Source organism: Antrostomus carolinensis, unplaced genomic scaffold (assembly GCF_000700745.2).
Source record: "Antrostomus carolinensis isolate BGI_N321 unplaced genomic scaffold, ASM70074v2 scaffold23732, whole genome shotgun sequence".
Classification (NCBI taxonomy): Eukaryota; Metazoa; Chordata; class Aves; order Caprimulgiformes; family Caprimulgidae; genus Antrostomus; species Antrostomus carolinensis.
Window position 1 is genome coordinate 95135 of NW_010301947.1, and position 20736 is coordinate 115870.

General features: G+C 39.2%; 1 protein-coding gene across 2 annotated transcripts in view; it reads right to left on the reverse strand.

The window, feature by feature from the left end:
* Window positions 1-20736, reverse strand: part of ARVCF (ARVCF delta catenin family member) — an 89081-nt gene that overhangs the window by 63245 nt on the left and 5100 nt on the right. For both annotated transcript variants that reach the window (XM_010163668.1, XM_010163667.1), the window contains exons 2-4: window positions 16795-17402; window positions 8832-9331; window positions 836-1019 (exon numbers count right to left, since the gene is read on the reverse strand). In XM_010163668.1, coding sequence (XP_010161970.1) covers window positions 836-1019; window positions 8832-9331; window positions 16795-17402 — 1292 coding nt within the window. The remainder of the gene's footprint in view (window positions 1-835; window positions 1020-8831; window positions 9332-16794; window positions 17403-20736) is intronic.

Consider the following 20736-nt stretch of genomic DNA (forward strand, 5'->3'; position numbering starts at 1 on the left):
ATGTTTTTCAGACAGCATTAGGGTGGATCTCCTCTGACCCCAGCTTCCAGCATGTACTGCCCTACTCTCAAGGAGCTCTCAGAAATGCAAATACAATTTCTAACCAGAAAAGGCTCCTTTGCAAGGAATATTAGAAATAGGTTCCTAAAGGGCTAGTAGTTCACATTCTTCACTAATTTCCCATTAGTCTTCAGTCACTTTAGCTTAAAACAGGAGTGTGTCCACAAAAGTGTTTGTATCTAAAACTGGATCCATGTTTCATGCTCAGTGTAATTCCCTGAAACTAGTTCCTCAGCATCTGCAAAAAAATGCTTTTTGATAGGAGAAAGCCTAAAATCAAGAAAGGATTGTTTGAAAACACATTATTCAAATAAATAAAAACAGTACCATCAAGGGAAGCAGAGAAGCACTCAAAATTTGAAGAAACAGCCCACTGAACAGAGTACAATCAACATATTAAACTGTGATTCTCAGCACACAGGGCACAGTTTGCACTGCAAAATGCTTTTTTTGTTCTTAGCTTGGCAGTTAACCTTACCTGGGTCACTCTCCATCGTAGTACACATTTCCTTATACAGATCCACTCCCTCTAACCTGGATAAATGACCTACTCTCCACACTGATCCCACTGCACAGACCTACATTAACAAGCCCTACAACAAGAGAGTCCGTGGCAGGCAAGTATCTCCAAGCATTGCTATTGTGGTCACTGAAATGGGGATATCTCTGCAAAAATGACAGGCACGTGATACTTTATTTCAAATCAAAATAATTTTAATAAAATCCTAAACACAGGACATGGTGAACAGATTAATACTCCCCAGCTCCATCTTACCGTAAGCAACCAGAAGTGTTTTTGAAGACAGTTGTCCACTCAGCATCACGAGGCTTAGAGTCCTCATTTGGCTCACTCTCCCAACCTGAATGGGGTATAATGACCTCATTGGTAAGTGTCTGCAGACCATGGTTGATGATGACCATCTTCAGGGGCTCATAGGAGGACAAGTTCCACAGGGTGCCTGCAGGAGAACCAGTGATTATTAATTAACAAGAGAATAATAACTCTGTAACATCTCTAGACTAAAAAGAATCACCAGATTCACAGAGAATTGCTAGAAGCTTAAATCATAAAACTAAACGGCAAAACCACTTGATGAGATGCCAGACTAGTACATAGCTCAGGGAAAATTCCACAGTCGCTGCAACAGAAACATTGCCAAGAACGTGGAAGCACTTTTATCAATACATGGATATTGTTGAAGTCATCAAGTCCTACAACAGAGTACATAAATGTGATATACTACTGGAGATTAATAGGATTTTTCCACTATATACAGATTTTGTTACACTTTTAAGTCTAGCTATGCCTCAAGAAGTAAAAATTCATTCAGCGCAGTAGACGAGTATATTGAGCAAGTCTTAAAAACAGGGGTGAATTTATGAGGGATCATTGATCTTATGCTTATCCTCTACACAAGACAATACTTCATTCAAGACTCCTCTCTATTATCTACTTGCACATTTTCCTGTCACAGGCAATATCTGCGTTCAAGTCAGCTGGTGCCACAAGCATATGATCCCTTGAACAAGCCGAGAAACAGAACTCCTCTGCCTTTCAATTTCTACCTCAATTATGAGCCAAAGGAGACAGAAGTCAATCACAAAAAAAATGTAACAGAAGAACAACCTTACAACTGTAAAAATACCCAGTCTTAGATAAATGATATAACTTCCCAGCAGGCCTGTGTCAGTGTTCTGACAGTTATTGCTCATTAGGTCAGGATTACAACAGGACATTCACTTCACAGATAATTTCTGCACAGGCCCAGCCTGGTAACATTTGAGAACTATCAGTAACAACACTTGGAGGGAGCCAGATGCACAGATTTTATCTCCAAGGAAAATTGTGAAGACTAGCAAAATTTCACAGGGACTGAAGGGAAAAGCTGGATTCCCCAGAACAGAGGAAATCTTTCCTAAGCAGACACAATATTAACCTGAGGCTCCCAACGTTATCACAGCTGTGAATTTGTGCATATTACAGTGCAAATCAAAGATACTCACCTCTTAGTATACGTGTCTAAAGCAAAACACAAAAGAACAACAAAGGTGCCACCTTTTGTTTCAGTCCCTTTCAATCACTCCAAGTTTTAAAATCCACAATTTTCAAACTTTAAAAAAATGACTGGAAAAAGTTTTTGGATCATTTACTTTTGTCACACAGTCTAACAAACACAGGGACTTGCTGGACCCTGTCCCTCAATGGAAAGCAGGTAGCAGTGAGGGAGTTGGCATCTGTGCGGTGATCCAGCGTGTCGGAGAGCTGCCAGAGCCACCACATCTGCCTCCAGAGGAGCGAAGGCGGCTATCGCGTGGGAACTCTCCTTCACACTCAGGCTCTCACTGCTACAAGTTAGAAGTGTCAAATGCCAAACGTCCTATTTTAATATCAGAGTATTAACCATATAGGGTCATGACAGGTACCAGGGCAGGATGGGAATTTTATCTCCATTTGAGTAGTGGTGGCACTTACATGATAACCTCCAAGGCTGATGATTAGCAGAGCCTCAGAAGTCAAATGCTATGGTGTCTCCTGTTCAAAGTGATCTTTACAAAATCCAGGCATCTCTTCAGACTTAGGAGACCATATTAATAAAGAAACTCTGAGGCAGACAACAGAATGAGCATCATAAGGTTTCTTTCAGTCTTTTTCTAAAACCATACAAAATATTGCTTTTTTGGCCTATTGCCCTTGCTGTTCATAGATAACACATTTTTATAACCTACTTTTTTTTTTAGCTTTCAAATGAGACCATATAGGTGAAATATGAATTAATTTTCTCTTTGTACTCATTACAATAAATCACCCTTTGTCAATGCAAAACACCAAACAATGGACAAAAACACCAAACAAAAAAAAAACCAAACAAACAAAACCCCACAAGCAAAAAATGCGAATTGTCCTCATTTTTTTGTGGAAGAAAGCCTTTACTTCTCATAACAGATTGGTTCAAAAATATACATCACACTAGAAAAAAATGCAAGTCAGTATTTATAATAAGACTATAAAAACTGACATATAACCTACCCAATTAATTTTAAATCCTTCACTAGACAGTCATTCCTTAGTTACTGTACAGCAATTCCTTAAGCATATCAGACTCACTGATATAAAAATAATAATTACAATTAAATCCCTTAATGCATTGCTGTCTCAGTACTTCAAAATTCAAATGCAAAATCTGAACATGCAGCACTGAAGGAGATGGATAAATCCCAGAAACTATTTATACTGGATAATCATCTCTAGAGCAAACCTAGATTCAAACTGAGAGCAGTGGGTGCAGAATACCTTGGTTCTGGAGGGTTATGTCAGGGTTCCCTCACAGGATCATACACTACACATTTGGTATTCGCAGTGGTAAAAACAACAGTATTAGGAAAAGATGGCATCAACTGAGGAACCCAGTACAGGGTTCATATGGATCCTGCATTTCTGCTCTTTTGAAACCGCAAAATATTGCGGCTGGAAACAATGTGGAGATTTAGAATCATTTGTATGGGGGTGAGCTAAGTTTTAAAGTCTGACAGCCCCTCATATTTAAGAGCTCTTTCCTTAAAATGCACATACTACTTCTGCACCTGAAATGAGATTCTGCCTTTTCCCCTTTCCTGGAGGGCTGACATAATGTGTTACCTGTATAGGGAAACTACAAAGGCAAAATTCACTGCTTAAGAAGAATCAGGCAGATACTTAAAAAGCCAAAAATACCTAGAAAAAAAACCAGCAGATAAACAGATATTCTTTATTTAAAATAAAAAGCCAAAAATACCTAGAAAATTTCCAAGAGCTCTAATACTACAGGATTGTATGAAAGATTTCCAGTGCTCAAATCTTATGCTCGTTTTAAGACTTAAGAGATTTGTGTCTAGTTTTCAATATCTTCAATCCCAATGTGTAAAATAATCACCTCCAAACTCCCTCTTCTCCCATATTCTCATTCACCAGTAGTTATTTTAAGAAACTAAATGCAACTGGGATCAAATACTGTTCTAACTGGACTGCAACACTGAAACCAGCACTAACCTGCCAATCTACCATACACAAGTCAGCTTTGCTGATACTAGTAACCCCATCCAGACCAAGAGAACTACCTGCCCCTACAAAAGGGTCTCGTGTACATACTCATCCAGAACTGTTATTAAGAGGCTGACTGCAATTTATTTATTACCCTGAATAAACCATTCAGGGTAAACACATTTTGACTGTCTATCTCATTAAGTAGCTACCAGACAACAGGGACTGAAGTTCAACAGAATGCCTTTCCTCCACCCTCACTGAACAAAAAAAACCCAACAGTGTACAAGCTTTTCAATTTTTCATCTGCCTCCCATCTCTCAAATGTTTCATAGAAAACATCAAACTGAAGAGTAAAAGACAGTCTTACTATTTAAAAAAAATAGTACACACTCTTCAAATTATTAAAAAATGTCAAACCTCTTAAGTTTGTAATATTCTCCTTGACAGTAGCATGAAGAAAACCAAAAGAATCCCTCTGCTGAACAGCATTCAATGAAGGAAAATGTGCAGCACTTAACAGTGAGTTAATCCAAGATAAACAGGGATGAGGGACCAAAGAGAGAAAAAAAATTCAGATTCAAGGTTGACTTCATTGGGAAAATATTCCCCAAGAAAAGATACAGAAAAAAACCCCAGTGACAATACATTTTTATTATTCAAAATTATTAAACAAAGAGCTCTAAATCTCAGCATTCTTTCAGATCTTGAGAAAATAAATTCCACGGAAAAGAAACTGATAGTGACAGCCACAGAAAGTTCAAGGCAGCATGGTACTTCAAAGAAGTTAGTGTCTGATCAGCTGACCGGGTCTTAGCTGTCAGCTAATGCCCAGAAGGTGTGAATTCTGAGCAAGTTGACCAATCTGCAAGTTTCTATTATAGTATTAGATAAAAATATTTCCTCCACAGAGCATTTTGAAGGTCAATCATTTTTCAATTAAAACCAGTTTGGCAACATGCAGCATCAGGAAAATCACGTTCTGCACCACCTAGAATCAGTCCAATGTCATTAAACAACAAAATTGCTTTCAATGTTCTCACAAAGAACAAAATTATTCATTAAAGCTACCAACTTCTGATTGCTTTTCAAAGAGTGTAATAGAATTTTGGTCTTGCATATCTGATGGGAACATTTCCTCCATAAAAACCCCTTATCACTCAAGATAAAACTTTTGCAGCTATCCCAATCAGAACAGATTTAATTCCTTATTAGCTTAATCCTCATTCCTCTCTGTTTCTCAAGAAAATGATCCACTAAGTTCAGCAGTACAGTTCCAAGACTAGAAAGGGATGCAAGGAAGAACTTTATGGAATATTTCTCAACACAACTCTACTCATGATTTACTTATGGACACTCTTAACAGTTAAATCAAGCTTTTCTCAGTAGATGGGAGATATCTTGTAAATCTACCCTTCAAAAAGAAAGAATAGTGAGATCTGGGGTATTTTATGAACATATCTTGAGTTTTTAAGGCATTTTTACACACCTCACATATCTGTTTTATCTTGAGGAACTTCATGTTTTAGTGCCATTTGCAGATATATTAAGAATATCTGGTAAAACAGAGATGGCATTAACCCAGAGAAAGTTTTCAAATTCTGCTAAAAACAGTGCTATCTGAAAGAAAGCTACAGACTTGCTTAATCTGGCAGTAACGTTGTATCAGCATACTCAGCCTGCTTCCAAAATTGCATGTCAATACATTTGTCTAACTTGCATTCTCCCAAACACATATTCTGGGAAGCAGTCAAGTGAACATGCTCCTAACACATCAAGTCTCACCCATTCAGCACTGAGCATCACACATTGGAGTCCTCCCTCACCACTGCATCTACCTTCCATGCACTGTTAACATATTGGTGTGGCTTTTTCCCCACTCCATTAACCCACTGACCAGGCCCAGCTGGCTGCCCTGATTCATACTGCTCTGGACAGCTGCAGCTGCTGCTCAGCTCACCAAGTTAATGAGAGGCCATGGAGCTGTACTAAAGCCAAGGACCAACTCTCAAATCAAATGAGAATGAAGCACTCTTTTGCCCAAAAGCATCTTCTCCAGCTGCAAATGACGTGTCTGATTGTATGCTCCCATGTACCTCCTGTCCTGCAGGCAGGCAGTGTCTCACACCCAGAGAAGCAAAAGTTCAAGACTAGAAGTGCTCTTGAATTTGGACATCTGAAATATTTAAATGTTTTAAAATTACTTAGATCTCTTCAGAAAGTAGGATTATTTTATCATTCATCTACATCTAGGATGACCAGCTTAATATTCAGCTTTCAAAAAGCAGATGACCAGCTTAATATTCAGCTTTCAAAAAGCAGCCAGTATTGAGCTAAAGAAATAATAAACCACAGAAAAGTCAATGTGTCCTATCAAACTTGAATTTGCAGCCTGTTAAAAGAAATCAACAAGAAACCTTGTGTTATGCGGTTGCCTTTTATTTATTTATTTATTTAAATTGCTGCAGAATTCCCCAAAGCTTTCACTCCATGAAAATTTCACTCCACCAAAAACTTTCATGGCAAAGATGGACTTTAGCATATCACTAGGGAAAAGCACCTGAAGTCAATATTTCTACCAAGAGAACATCAGAATTGTGATCCGAATTTTTGAGGCTGCAAAACACAGTCCTTTTGTAGCAGCCCTGGCTGAATGCTCCCTCTGCACTTCAAGTTGGCTCTTGTTTCTCTCTCCTGATTTTCTGGAGCTCATTTTTCGAATGGACAATTCCACATTATCAGCTGAGGCTTTGAACACTGACTGCAAGTACACCGGCATCAGTGACAGAGGCATTGCTGGAATACTCTTCTTTTCTATAATGATGCTTGAATGTCTCACACCGGATCTGGTGATATCATTTTAGAAGTGGAATGAAATTATTCCTGGTTAGGTGGAGATTAAATGTGCATCATCTGTTGCTGGACATCTGTTTAGGTTAATGCCCTCAGTATTCCCGTTGTTTCGCAGTAAGTGGAAATAAAGAGCTTTAAATAGCAAAACCAAAGTGGAATAAAAATGCTACATTTAATTATCAGGAGGTACTATAAAATAAAATGCATTTGAACTGCGAAACTAATTAATCAACTGGAAATCAAAGCAATCGCCATTTAGAGTGAAAAGGGAAAACATCCAGTTTGTTTTTGCCATCTCAAAAGTGACTGATTACCACTTAGCATTACAATCATATTCCTTCAGAGTAAATTATAGACTGGCTTCTCCTTTCTTGAATCTAAAGAAGTAAATGTACTCCTCCTCAGCACTCCAGAAATGAGTTTTGAGTAAACTAGAACAGCAGATAAACAGATATTCTTTATTTAAAATAAATAAATAAATTTAAGTCAGCCATCACACTAAACGAGTGCAACAAATGGAATATAAATACTACCTACAGAGTTTCCATGTTAAAAGCCAAAGCACAGACAGCAATCAAAGCACAACCAACCCATGCTACTTGGAGGTTTCCTAACAAAACAGACAGCTCTCCTTCACCAGCTCACTGGGAAAGGACTAGAAAAATATCCCCGCTAGTTTCTACACTGTGTATTTAGACACAGTTTGCCAAATACCCTACAATGGCTGGGGAAGAACAGTTGGAACACCCAAGGCCACTGTTCATCTTAGAGAATTACGATTATCAGTAAAACTTGGAAAGCTGCTATTATTTTTTGAGGCAACTAAAGAATTATGATGTTGACTTCTAATGGCTTAATCTACGTTTGCAATAGGGTCTGCCTGGAGAATCCAAAACTGATAGGGCAGCTAAACAGTTTCAGCCCTGGATCCATTTTCGCACTTTCTGAAAAATTCTGTTCTGGCACTGAAATTCATTGCAACTGCCCTGGTCTCCATCCAAACATCCCCTGCTGCTTCTGAGAAGAGAAAGGGAAATCCATTTCACTCCTCATGAGTTATGGGAGACTAAAGAACAATATATTTTCCTTAGCTTAAGAACTGACATACTTTTCCACCCTTGTCCACTTAACAGCTGAATTTTGAAACTTGGGATACACTTTATTACTCTTTTTGAATGATGTCCAAGACTAAGTTCAAATAAAAAACCAGGTTGAATAATGGAGTTGTAAGTGATTGAAAACTCCCTGCAAAGTGTGCTTGAACTCAGTAACTTTCAAATATAATTCTCCATTTTCTGATTATTGCAACAAGCAAACCCTGTGTCCCAGGCATCTCAGCAGCAGACTCCTTAAAACTTAAGTTTTCCAGCCCAGAAGTGCTGCAACTTTATATACAGCCTCAGAGTCCGCAGCACTGGGGGCAGGAAGTGTTCCTGAGGAGACTGACTGTTCTATCAATATGAAGTAGTGGGAACATGGCAGCAGGATTGTTTTATCAGAGATTAACAAGGAAAGTTTTAGATTAGCATATCTTACCTCATGATTATAACACACTGAGAGCAAGCACACTACAAATTACCTGTCAATGAAGTTGCTATAACTCATTTAAGCTTCAGTAACTCAACCACATGCAGTTGCGTGCTAGATCCAAGAAGCATCATCCATCTCTCAGCAGCCAGGGAAACCTGAGCATGCTACATACATAGATAATCTTTATTTCCTCCTGTAGGGCACGTTTGCTTTAGGCTTTCTCACACCATAAATGTGGGGCAGCTAAAGAAACAGCTGCAGCCAGGGATCTAAATTTTCCTTCAGTGCTCTAATCCCCAGAAATTCTGATTCCTGAAGCTGAAAGGACCCCTCTAAAGAACAATTCATTAAAGAAACTACAGACACTGACCTGTAATTAGCTCTCTGACTTCCATGTCGTTTGTTTTTCGCAATAGTCTGATCAAAGCAGGGATCCCATCACAGTTCTTTATAGCCACCTTGTTTTCATTATCCTTCCCATAAGAGATGTTTCTGAGAGCCCCACAGGCTTTACGATGGACCTCCGGCTTTGGATGATCAAGTAGGCCCACCAAGATGGGTATCCCTTTGAGGTGCCTCACGTCCTTTTTGATTTTATCATTCTCATAGCAGAGGTGCTGCAAGTAGGCTGCGGCATTAGACTTGACTGGATCAATAGGGTGGCTGAGCATGGCAATAACTTCAGGGAGGTCAGGGTCTCTCCACCTGGGATCCTTACGAATGCTGTCAATAGAGGGGGAGCGCTTCCCCAGACGGTCAATGCTAGCCATGCTTCCTCTCTCTGGCTGTGCCAGTGGTGCTGCGTAGCCACCATGAAGGTAAGGGATCCTCTCTTCAACCATCTCTGTCTCGATGGGGTCATCGTAGCCCCTGTAAGAAGCAACAATCCCAAGAGAAAGAAAAGGGGCGGGGGGGAAAAACCAAAACATTTCATCACTCTGAGTCAGTATGGAGATTTCAGCTATGAGCAAACCTTTTAATATCACAAACATCATTAGGGGCAGCAGATTTACACTTTCAAATAATTTATTTGTAGTAACTTGAAAATGAACCATAGCTGAGTGCTCAGCAGCGATGGGACTACAGCACAGTATTTGTTTGGCTAACAATGAAACGGTGACAGGAACTGCAAGTCATCAAATGGATTGCTTTCATTTTGGTCACTTAGCAAAAAAATTACGATAGAACTGGATTAGATTTAGCAGCAAGCACTGAGCTTTATTAATGCTACTACTTCTGCAAGAAACTAATTAAAGGCATTCAAGGCTTGGGCAGAAACTACAGACACTTTTCAGTAGGTCCAAGAAGTTCCACAACATTTCCACGCTGATATTCACACAAGTATATTGAACTTATCAATATACATAACAATGTCAAAGATGACGGAAACCTAAGTCCTGAACGATCTGGTCCAGGATCATTCAGAATACAGGTAATGGGTCGATGGTCAAGAGACCTCGGTCCAACTTTTAACACTGGACTAATTTGGTGGACATCCAAACTGAGCTTTCCTCCCCAGATCAGCAACTAACCTAGATGTTAGACACATTTAAAGCATTAGAATGAATGGCATCCATCTCATTGTGCCATAATTCATTGTTGAACTGAAGTAAGGTCAGTTACGAGCAGCTAACACCCCTATTTAGAAACTACTGTCCTAGTCCACACAAAGGGCAAAGTTACAAAATATTCTAACACAGTATATTCTCACACTAGACGTGTCCATATTTTTTTTAAAAAAAAAAGTATTTGACAAATACTTCTTTTTCTTTAGCAAAATCTACTGCAAGAGATTCATAAGGAAAGGCATTTACAACTCCAACAATTGTTTTTGAGATTCACTGAATCAAAATTCCAATCAATTCCTTTGTTTTAAACTTCAAGTCTAGAAGATTTTTCTTTTTCATCCTCCCTTGCCTCTAATATTACTCTTAATAGATGTTAACATAAACTGACAACTTATATATTTTACTTTTTAAAAAACAAAACAAAACAAAACAGCAGGGGCTTTCTGCCTCACTGTTTTTTCATGAACAGATTAGCTACTACCACAATGTTGCAGTTATCTCAGTCAAGCAAGTGGTTTTAATTGCTACAAAATGATTCTTAAAAACTTTCATTTTAAGCACTGACTGATGTTCTGATGTCGTGCTGAAGGAAATATAGACCATTAGAACTCGGAAAAAAAATGCTGTTATCCTGAAGGGACTGCTAATTAAACTAGACTGGAGAGAAGAGCAACCAGAGGTGGAGACAACTTAGTCTTGCACAATTAACGCTTTTAATGTTAAAAGCACCTCTTCTGACTTTAAGTTGCTTTAATTGCTCTTCTAAACCATAAACTGAATGAAAGGATAAAAATGGGCCAGTATCCAAAAAACTCAGAATGAATCTGAAGAAATCCTTTTATCGATGCAGTTGTGTATGTATAATTCAGTACTTGCTCTATACTGTAATTTACAATGCCTAGACAGCCCTTGTATTCTCTGTTACAGAACAAAGCAGTTTCCATCATTCCAAGAAGAAAGTAACAACATTGAAAAGATTTACTTTAGCACATATACACAGGGCAGAAGTAAGAACAAAAACCCTTAACTACTCCCCAAACAAAATTCTCTTTTTACTTATGCAAATTTGGGACAACCAGCATTAAAACTACAAAAAAAACCTAATTTCTCAAACTCATCCTCATGTTAAACTGTTACTGACTGCATAGAAGAGAAGTAGCAGAAGATTAATTTTAGTAATTGCCCTCTGCACAGCTGTTGCTTGCTTGACTTGGTAACTTGCAATTCAGCATGTCTCAGTCCTGTGAGCTGCCCACAGGATAACTGTACACCACCTCAATTACACCTGCACAATTAAGTTTCTCTCTCCTTCTCATCCATGCAAATACACAAAGATAATTATTGTCTCAGGATGCAATTTGTTTGCGTTATTACCATGAAGCCTTCCAAACAGAACCACCTGGATGGGCCCATCTTCCTCATGCTCTATCGTCTCCCCCACGCCATGCAAAGCTCCTCAGTTTCATTACATCGGCCCAAAATAAAACTTAGTATGAAGTTAGGGCTTTAAATTGCAACACTGTTATGACAAGAGAGAGCACCACATAACTCTTGTACCAACATTAACTTTTTAAAAATTGTCCATCACTAGTTATTAAATGTTAACGTGAATACCAATCACACCAGTTCAGATCCGCATGACCGAATGCAGTGATCGAGTCTGGAGAAGATGGCGGGGGTGGGGGAGGGAAGACAAAACCCCCAAACAACCCACGCTGTAATTAAAGGAAAAGAATCCTGAAATATTTTACAAGAGAAGCTCCAAATATGCTTAACAGCATTGAAGGGAAGCAGTTTACTAAAACAGATCATCTGCAAAGGAGCAAAGTAACTGATCAGGCAGCGTAACACAGAACTACCACAAGGCCCCTGGCTGCCTTGGCAGACAGAGATCCCCACTCCCAGCGCTGGCGAGCACGGCCTGGCCCGGGTCGAGTCCCAGCTCCCCTCCTTTAACAGGGGCTTGGGACCCAGAGAGGTGCAGACTAGGCAAAGGGTAAAGAAGTCAAAAGCCAGTATCTAACAGGGACTTAAACACACCCAGTTTCTGAAGACAAATCAGTAAAATCAGCAACACACTTCACACAGCCAGAGCAAGGACTCCTTCCGAGTCGGACTGGCTGGGGCCTAATGTGGATTCTCACTTTCACACCAGCAGAGCAGTTAATCGTGTCGGAAAGGCAAGTCACTCCACACAGAAGGTCCAGTGAGAGCTTCAGCAGACACAGTCACCTGTGCTCAGGAGGCCAAGCGCTCTTTACTCTCAGGACTGAAGAGATCTGGTAGTATGCCAGAGTTGCTGACTACAAGCATCTTGTCTTCCATCTGCCTGTAGCAGGGCAGCCGAGTTTTTAGGATACTGTGGGTCTCACTAATCACCTGTCTCAGGGAATTGATCAAAACACATTCTACCACAGACAAAATCTGGGAAAGATCTTGTGGCTTTACCATCCTCCTTGTGACTTCAGCATAGGCACATGTGAGTAAATAGGTGAAGGATTTACACATTTAATTCTCAACAATTCATACAAGTGTTAAATTCATAAGTTACCAGCTGGTGTCTGCTTAGGATAAAACAGCAGAAAGACTTGGGATTTCAGTAGGGAACTTTGTGCCAAACATTGAAGAGGAAATTTAAAGACTCTGCAGAATGAAGTCCTACTTGTGCCAGCCTCTGTTTCTTGAGAGGAGAATGCACAAAAGGATTCAGAACTGGACTGAATCTTCTGCTGAGACAAGTCTGAGTTATGGGCCATATGGTTAAAAACCAGAAATCACCCCAACTGGAACACCTAAAAGCTGCTAATGGATAAGCGTGACTCAGCTTGCAGCCTGCCACATAAAACTCAGCCATACACTGGTCTTCTGCTACCTGCATCCAGATCAACAAACTCAGATCAAATTCACTCTAAAGGGGAGGCTCAGGAAAAAAACCAAATCTTTTCCAAAATGACTGCATTTTTTGCTCTAACCTGTTCTGCCCAGGCATGTCCATACAATCCTTCCCCAAGCTAGACAACATCCCAATGTTGCCTACATCTTGGTGTTACACTTACAGTTAGTCATTGAACCATAGAGGCTCATCTACAGTGACAGATATCTCCTCAGCTTTAAAGATGTCTGCATGAGTGCTGCTCTGAGACCACACTTGAAATGGGTGAAGTGAGGTCAGAAGTGCTGACTGAAAGTTTATCTACAAATATGAGCCTTATATTCTAGACTGAAAAAAAGACACCAGAAATAGAACATGAATAACACACATGTGATACCAATATTCTCGCACTGTCTATACATAACAGTCTATACATAACCTACAGAAGCAAGAGAGACCTCATGTAACAATTAGTTAATCTAAAATCTGGTTCTTTTTTTGGTAATAATAATTTGGACCAAGAAGTGACCACTAAATACAGTCTCAGTCTTTTAGATCAGGCTTTTGCAATAGAAAATTTAACAGCAGAAAACTTTTGTCATTGATTTATTCAACATTAAAAATTCATGTCCTGTCTAGTCTGGAACAATAACACTGGCAATACCCGCTCCAGATTTTTTAAGGATAAAAAAGTCCCATGAAAGCTACTACAAGTACAAACTGTAGTGATTCACTTTGGAAAGAAATTACCACAAAGGCAAGAGACAAGAAGTTAAACAAAATATAATTACAAAAAAAAAAAAAGTTGAATTATGACCTGCCTTTTTTCCCCTGCTCATTTGTGTTAACTTCAATTTAATTATAAAAAAAAAAAATAATCAAATAGTAGTAGGGACCTGTTTTGTGAACAAAAAATATCCAGTACTTCCTGCTTCACTTCTGAAAAGGACTGTATATAAAACACCTAGCAACACCAGAAGACTATATATTTTCAAAGACTATAATAAAAAACCCCTCCTCATTTAATAAAGGCAACCTACCAAATGAAGAAAAAAAGGCATAAAGCCAACTAAAGATGCATAAATACCTCAACAACTAAATTTGAATAGTATTAAATCAGTATTATACACCTAAAAGTCTTTCTCTCAACCCAATATATTATGCAGTCTGACTTAAACCAAACCAGAGCACAGGCTGGGAAAGAGAACATTAAGTGCCAGGTATTCTTGCAGAAAACAATATATCTTTACAGTAGAGACTCAGTATAAAAGACAACAAGAAACAAACCCAGCCACAAGCACTGAAGAGCCAACAGAGGGTATATTTGCCCTTGTGCATTTACCTGGATTTGTAGATGTTTGTGAGGAGGCACATTTTCCCCCAATTTAAAATGAAATATAAGTAGCTTAAAATTAGGCTGGTGATGACAAGAGAGCACAGTAGGTATTTATCTCTGTGATCAAATGGAGTAGACAATGGATGAAAAGAACAATTTGTACTTGTAATCCCCTTGACTAGGATCCCCTCCCACAGTTGGGCTTCCTCATTATCAAGTAGTGGGTGAGACTCACTACCAGAGATTCCGATGAGAAACCTCCAAGTCCTCTAAGACAGAAGAGCATCAAAACTAGTAACTGACAGTAAGGATCCTGATTCTACCTTTAAACTATTAGCAAATGGGGGCAGCACTTACTGGGGGGGTGGGGGGGGAGAGAGAATTTAATTTTCCACAGTGAGTTAGTCAACAGAAGAATTCTGTTCGTGACACGAAGATGCCCAAGCTGAATGTCAGTGTGATGTAGAAAAGCTTCTAACAGTGTTGTTATTATACCTACTCTACACATACAAACTTCTTGAAATCAAAAGGGCCATCAATTTATCACATTCATCGAATCATTTTCACAAGGAATAACTTATTTTAAAAAACCTAGAGAAGAATAATCAAGCAGTAATTACCCTCATTTAGTACAAAGCACTATTTGTAGTCTTTAGTTTCTTGCAGATCAGGAGCATATCTGAAATGCAGGTTTACTGAATTGTTCAAGTATTTCTTTGAAATGTCAAAATGTAACTACTTATGAACAGGCCCTCAATACAATCTTCTTACGTTCTCACCAGCTAAAGTTTGCTGCCACAGTCAGGCTAATTACTTGTCAAAGCCTCTTGATCATATTAAATATGGAAAAAGCTCACAACAAAAGAAATGTAAAACAAAAATTGTGAGTTGGTCCTATCCAAACTGCAAGGAACAATAAATCAAAGGAATGTTTAAAAAAAAAAACCCACACTTTTAAAAATGCAAATAGACAGGTTCTAAGAATACATTTAATTATTCATCATGCATACAGTTTGAAAAATGTTAATAAAAATTTAAAAGCACTGCTGCCTGACTGTTTTTAATGAGAACTGTAAACTTGCTTAGATGCAGGAGGCACCAATTAAAGTTTGATAGATTGATCAGTATTTTGCCACCCACTGGCTGTGGGTATTCCCTTTAGCCCCATAAAACATTCATGTGGTTCCACTGTTCGGTAAGCTTGCAAGATCAAAGATGTCACAAGGGACTTAAAGGATGTTTTGGGAGATATGCCTTGATTCCCCCCCTCAACAATTTATTTATTTATTTATTTATAGATGACAATTTGTAGGTGCTTGATTCCATTTAACTTTAAAATGAACTTCCAAAAATGTGAAGGAAGACAGATATGAAAGCATGAATGAAACCAGGAGTGACATAACATCTCCAAGTAAGAGCACTCCAAGACAAGAGAGCAAAAAGGCCTACCCAGATCCCACCAACAACCACTGCTGATGAAGTGAAGCCTTTGGTCAGAAGTATTAAGTCTAAAGAGGACCTATATACACAGAGGCAGATGGGTTCCAGACTCTCTTTACAGCTCTGAAAACTACTCTAAATTGAAAGGAAAATAATGAGAACTAAATCCCTATCAGAACATGAATCATGAGGATATGGTTTCATGCAGCCACATGTAAAAGTTTGTACACTGCTTGGAGAACAAAGTATACAAGTTTTTCAGGTTCATACTCAGAAGATGACTTCAGCTAAGTAATAAGACTCTCTTACCAAACTTGATTTTTTTTTTTTCCTCCAAATCTCAACAGCTGTGAGCCCAGTAGAAACAACTATCAGAAAATATGGCATAAAATAGAACATCCCTTGGAAAGGGCACTGAACCAGAAGTAATGTTACTAAAGTGACCAGTCACAAATCAAGTGCAACACAGATTCTCTTATCTCTCTTTTATATAAGAGCAGGACAAAATAATGATCTGGTCTTACAAAATGTTGAAGTACTCCAGTGAGGTTCAGCACAACCTGGTCATGCAGCTGAGGGTGTGCAGTCAGCACAGGATCAGGAGTTGAGGCTGTCAAACAGCTCACAAGACAGCTTTTAGGCAACAAGGCATCCCTTCCCCACCACCGGGTATTAGCTCGTCTGCAACCCCAACCAGCTGTTTTTGTTTGGCAGACGTGCACATAACCAGACCTGTCAGAAGTCTCACAGATTACAAAGCCCTCTTTTTCACCTCGCTAGTGTGGGATAGCTCTGGGACAACACAATGCAGTCAACTCTTTTTTTAGGAAAAGGAAAAAGTACCTCACCCATCTTCTATAAGATCATCTCTTTCTTTTTAAATTCAGCATAAACTAAGCAGCCCAGAAACACAGTGAACAGGTTCTTCAGCACTACCCTCACTCCCTTCTGTACTTCATGTGCATTTTGCAGTCATTTATGGGCTAATGAAATGATGGATTCTACTTTTCTGTCACGTAATTCCAGAACTGACCAGGCTGTTAAAGAGTTCAAACACACATATTCAATTAAGCAAAACAGCTAGAGATTAGCATTGTAAAAACCAAATGGGTTTTACCTTCCTTTGTGAGGTCTTCCTCTCTCTGGCACGCCTGCAGTTGTCCTCCGGTTCACAGTGGAGTAATCAGGATCCAGTTCATATCCTTCATCATCTACTCCAAGGCTGCGGTTATCATCTTCCAGTCCATAGGGCTCTGGCTGAAAGCGTTCTGGCTGGGAGCGGTACAAGTCAACGTTGCTACCTACTGGCACCTGAGGCTGGGCAACAGGACCATAGTTATCCCTTCTGCTTGGCAAAGTGAAGCTACCATCATCTGGCCTGTAACTGTTTCCTGGCACGTAGGCATAGCGAGGACGGTAGTTGACACCACGAGACAAGCTGCCATAGTTATCAGATAGATCTCCATAACCATCGTGACCGATATAAGTACGATACTGGCCTTCGTGGCTTTCAGGGTAAGAATCGTTGTAGGTGTTGTAAGATCTGGTTAACGTGGAAGATGCTTGTGGTGTGATGTACCGCTCCCCGTTCTTCATGTATCTTCGGTCTATTGAGTCTGTGTAGCTGCCCATGGGAGAGGAACCATCCATTGATGGCAGGCCATCGGGCCCCAGCGGCACCTGACGCACTGTTCTCGTGGTGACTGTTTTGACCATTTTGGTAACCTGTGAAGAGGTAGCAAATAAATGTGTTAATTTTCTCCTTGTTGTACAATGTGATGAGACATACGGGGAGCTAGAACAGTAAAACAGAGAGAGGGCATCAGAAAGCATACTACAACGACATGTCTGTTGAGTAGAAATACTGGTGTACTCATGAGTTCACCTCTTAGACTTAGGATCTAACAATGGGAAAATACTTCTATGAAAAGCTGAAAAGACAGGTCACAGAGCCAAAGTTACGTGCACTCTGGGGCTCTTACTACCAAGTCAAAAACACTGCAGCCATGTGACAGTGCGTGGAAGCAATGCAAAGTTGCTATTATCATTATTAAACTTTTTTTAGGAGGCATCTTTCCTAGAGTAGACTTTATGATGTTGAGGAGCCACAGCCTGTCCTCCCACAATTAGCATAAATACCACATCACATTCTCTAGTTTGATAGAAATACAGTTCCATGCTCCTGCTTGATCTGTACCACTGTGTAACTTGAAGGAGCTCAAATTTGGCAGAAATATTTAGGAAACTATGATCTAAAACAGAAAAGTTTTGGGCTTCTAGCTTTTAGATAGTACAACTACTTTCTCTTTTAAAATATGCTTACATCCAACCATCACCATACAAGTCCAACAGGTAGTTGGTGTCATTCCATTGTTTTGGTGACATCATTTGGCAATAATGAACAATAATGCCACACAGCTTTTGCAACTGCAACTATAACATACTGGGCTAGACAAGTTTATTTAAAACATTAAAGAAAAATCTGTACACAAATCCATCTTTATCTTTTCTTCCTATAAATCACATCTCATTTCAACACAGACAGACTATTTCACATATCTGACAAAAACTGGAAACATTAAGTGTCCAGAGGGCACTTGCGTTCACAGTCTCTTGCTAAAGGGTAAGAACAAAGACTCCTCAAGAGCTTCCAAGAACATTCTGCCTTTGTGGGAAAGTTCTGGTAATCTGCGTAAGACAGTGCCAGACAAAAGCCACTACTATTTACCAACTAGCAAAGGATCTTCTGTTTTGGTTGGTATCTGTGGTCCATCAACTTCTGTACTCTCTTCCAGAATGACCAGCAAAAGCAGTTCTGGGGAGAATATGAAGTCCAGCAGAAGCCAATCTGTCCTTAACCTAACTCTAATAAAGTAACTTTACCCAATAAAAAGTTACCCTAACCCTAGTAAATGCTGACTTTCAGTCCTTTGTAAAAAAAAAAAAACAACAACCAAAAAACAAAAACAAAACAACCAAACCAAACAACAAAACAACACACCCACAAAGATGACAGGTCTTGAGAATCCATTCAAAGATTATTACAGACAGGGAGACGAGGAACACAAAACAAAATTGTTACAAAATATTCTGGGTTTCTAAAGTATTACAGAAGTAAATAAGCACCAGTAAATGATGCTTTTCTTCATGTAAGCCACAGAATGAAATGTGTACATCAAGTGAAATAATAACTATGACATGTATTCCCAGATTACTCATGGCTCTGAAGTCCAAACAGATATTTTGACCTCTAGCCTCTGATTTAAACATTTAGATTGGCAGCAGATTAGCCAAGCTCCTGCTAAAACAAAATAATTAAGAGTACATCTCAAAGTGGCTCCAGACACGTCCTCTAGCCAGATGTTTTCACACAGAAACCCCAACTAGAAAAAATTCACCCAAACAGCATTCCTCTTCCTAGAGACATCTGTGAGCAAATGATACTTCAGCCTAATGAAGTAATGAAATCCTGCAAGGCTGAAAGCAGCACAAATGGCTCTCCACCAACAGCAAAACGAAATAGCATCATGATGCTGAATAAAGCACAGCCAGGTACCAACATGTCCTTAGTATCTCATTTGGGCCAGAGCTGGAAGAATTTTCCTTTTCAGCCCAAAGGGATTTCCTTAGCAAGTAAACATCATGAAAGATGACAGCTTCCATGCCTCCAGATCTTCTTTTTTACCCCTGTTTTAAAAGCACACATTTTAATAAGTAGAAGAAAGGAAACTAAAAACTAAACATTTATTTCATGACATAGAATCCAACAGCGTTTTTTGCTTATTACCTGCACACAATACTTCTACTTTCCACTCAGTTATCAGCATGACTACTGTCAGGGCACTTATAAAACTAGACAGCACTTGGAGAAGAAAAAGAGCTGGCGTAGCTTACAGTAGCTCTTTGTTAAGAGGATATACACAAGGCAACACAGCTCAGTATTCTCCTACTGAAGTCTGAAACAAAAGTTTTATTCAAAGTAATATGTTCATAAGTGATCTTCTAAGAATAGAAAGAGCAACATTTCTCAGGCCTGAAATATGTGAGTTCTGCAAAACAACGACAAAACTGGATGCAAAGTGCCGAGTCTTTGTGTTCCTATATTTGAGAACAAATAATGGGAATAACAGGAAGGAACGTAGTGCTTCAACAATTGGATGAATCACAAATTTCTACTTTTGCCCAGGAAGGAACAAAGAGGCAGTTTTCTAGATGCCAGGATGAGCACTCACATAGCCTCGCAAAGCCCTTTATTTCAGCACTATTCAACAGGAGACAGATATTTTAAATCCAGTTCTGAGCTCCTCTTTTCAAGACCTATGTTACCCTGCACACACAGTTTGTCATGTGTAATTTTTCATAAAATTGTCAAGATCAGACAATGCGAGGTACCTAATAAACCATGTCTGGCTGCAGCAATAGAATGCAAGAAGAAACAAGCTTTGTCCTGCAGGATCCTTGGACAAAGGCTTTGGAGCAGAGGCATCGCTGCTGTACGTCTTCACCCAGTATTCCTACTGCCAGTTCTGGACTCTTGCTCAATTTTGAGTGTATAACTCTTTTTTGGAAAATCACTGTTATTGTCAAACAGGATGAGCTAACACACAACGCAGAAATGTTATGGCAAGGACAACTGTCTACAAATATTCAGTACACACACACAAAAAAGATAAAGCAGAATTTCAGAACACTTTGAAACTCAGTTCCTAGACAATTTGTGACTTACCAGTTACGCTTAATGAATTTTTCACAATGCTCTTGTAATCTACAGAATGTTTAGAGAATTTTTTGTTGTTTTGTTTTTAATATGACCAACACAGAAGATTCATTTGCAACTTTTTCCCAATTTGCCCTATCTCCTGTCTGAGACTAGTACAGACAAATTTTCAGTGGCTGTGGCTAGTCAAACAGACACACTTAGCACGAGCCAGCACATGTAAGAACAAGTTTACAGTATTAGCAGAGCTTCATCTCTATCATTTTCTGAATGCTGCCCCTATTAACAAGTGGAAAGAACCAGGACAATCAAAACCCCCTTGTGAGACACATAAAAAGGAAC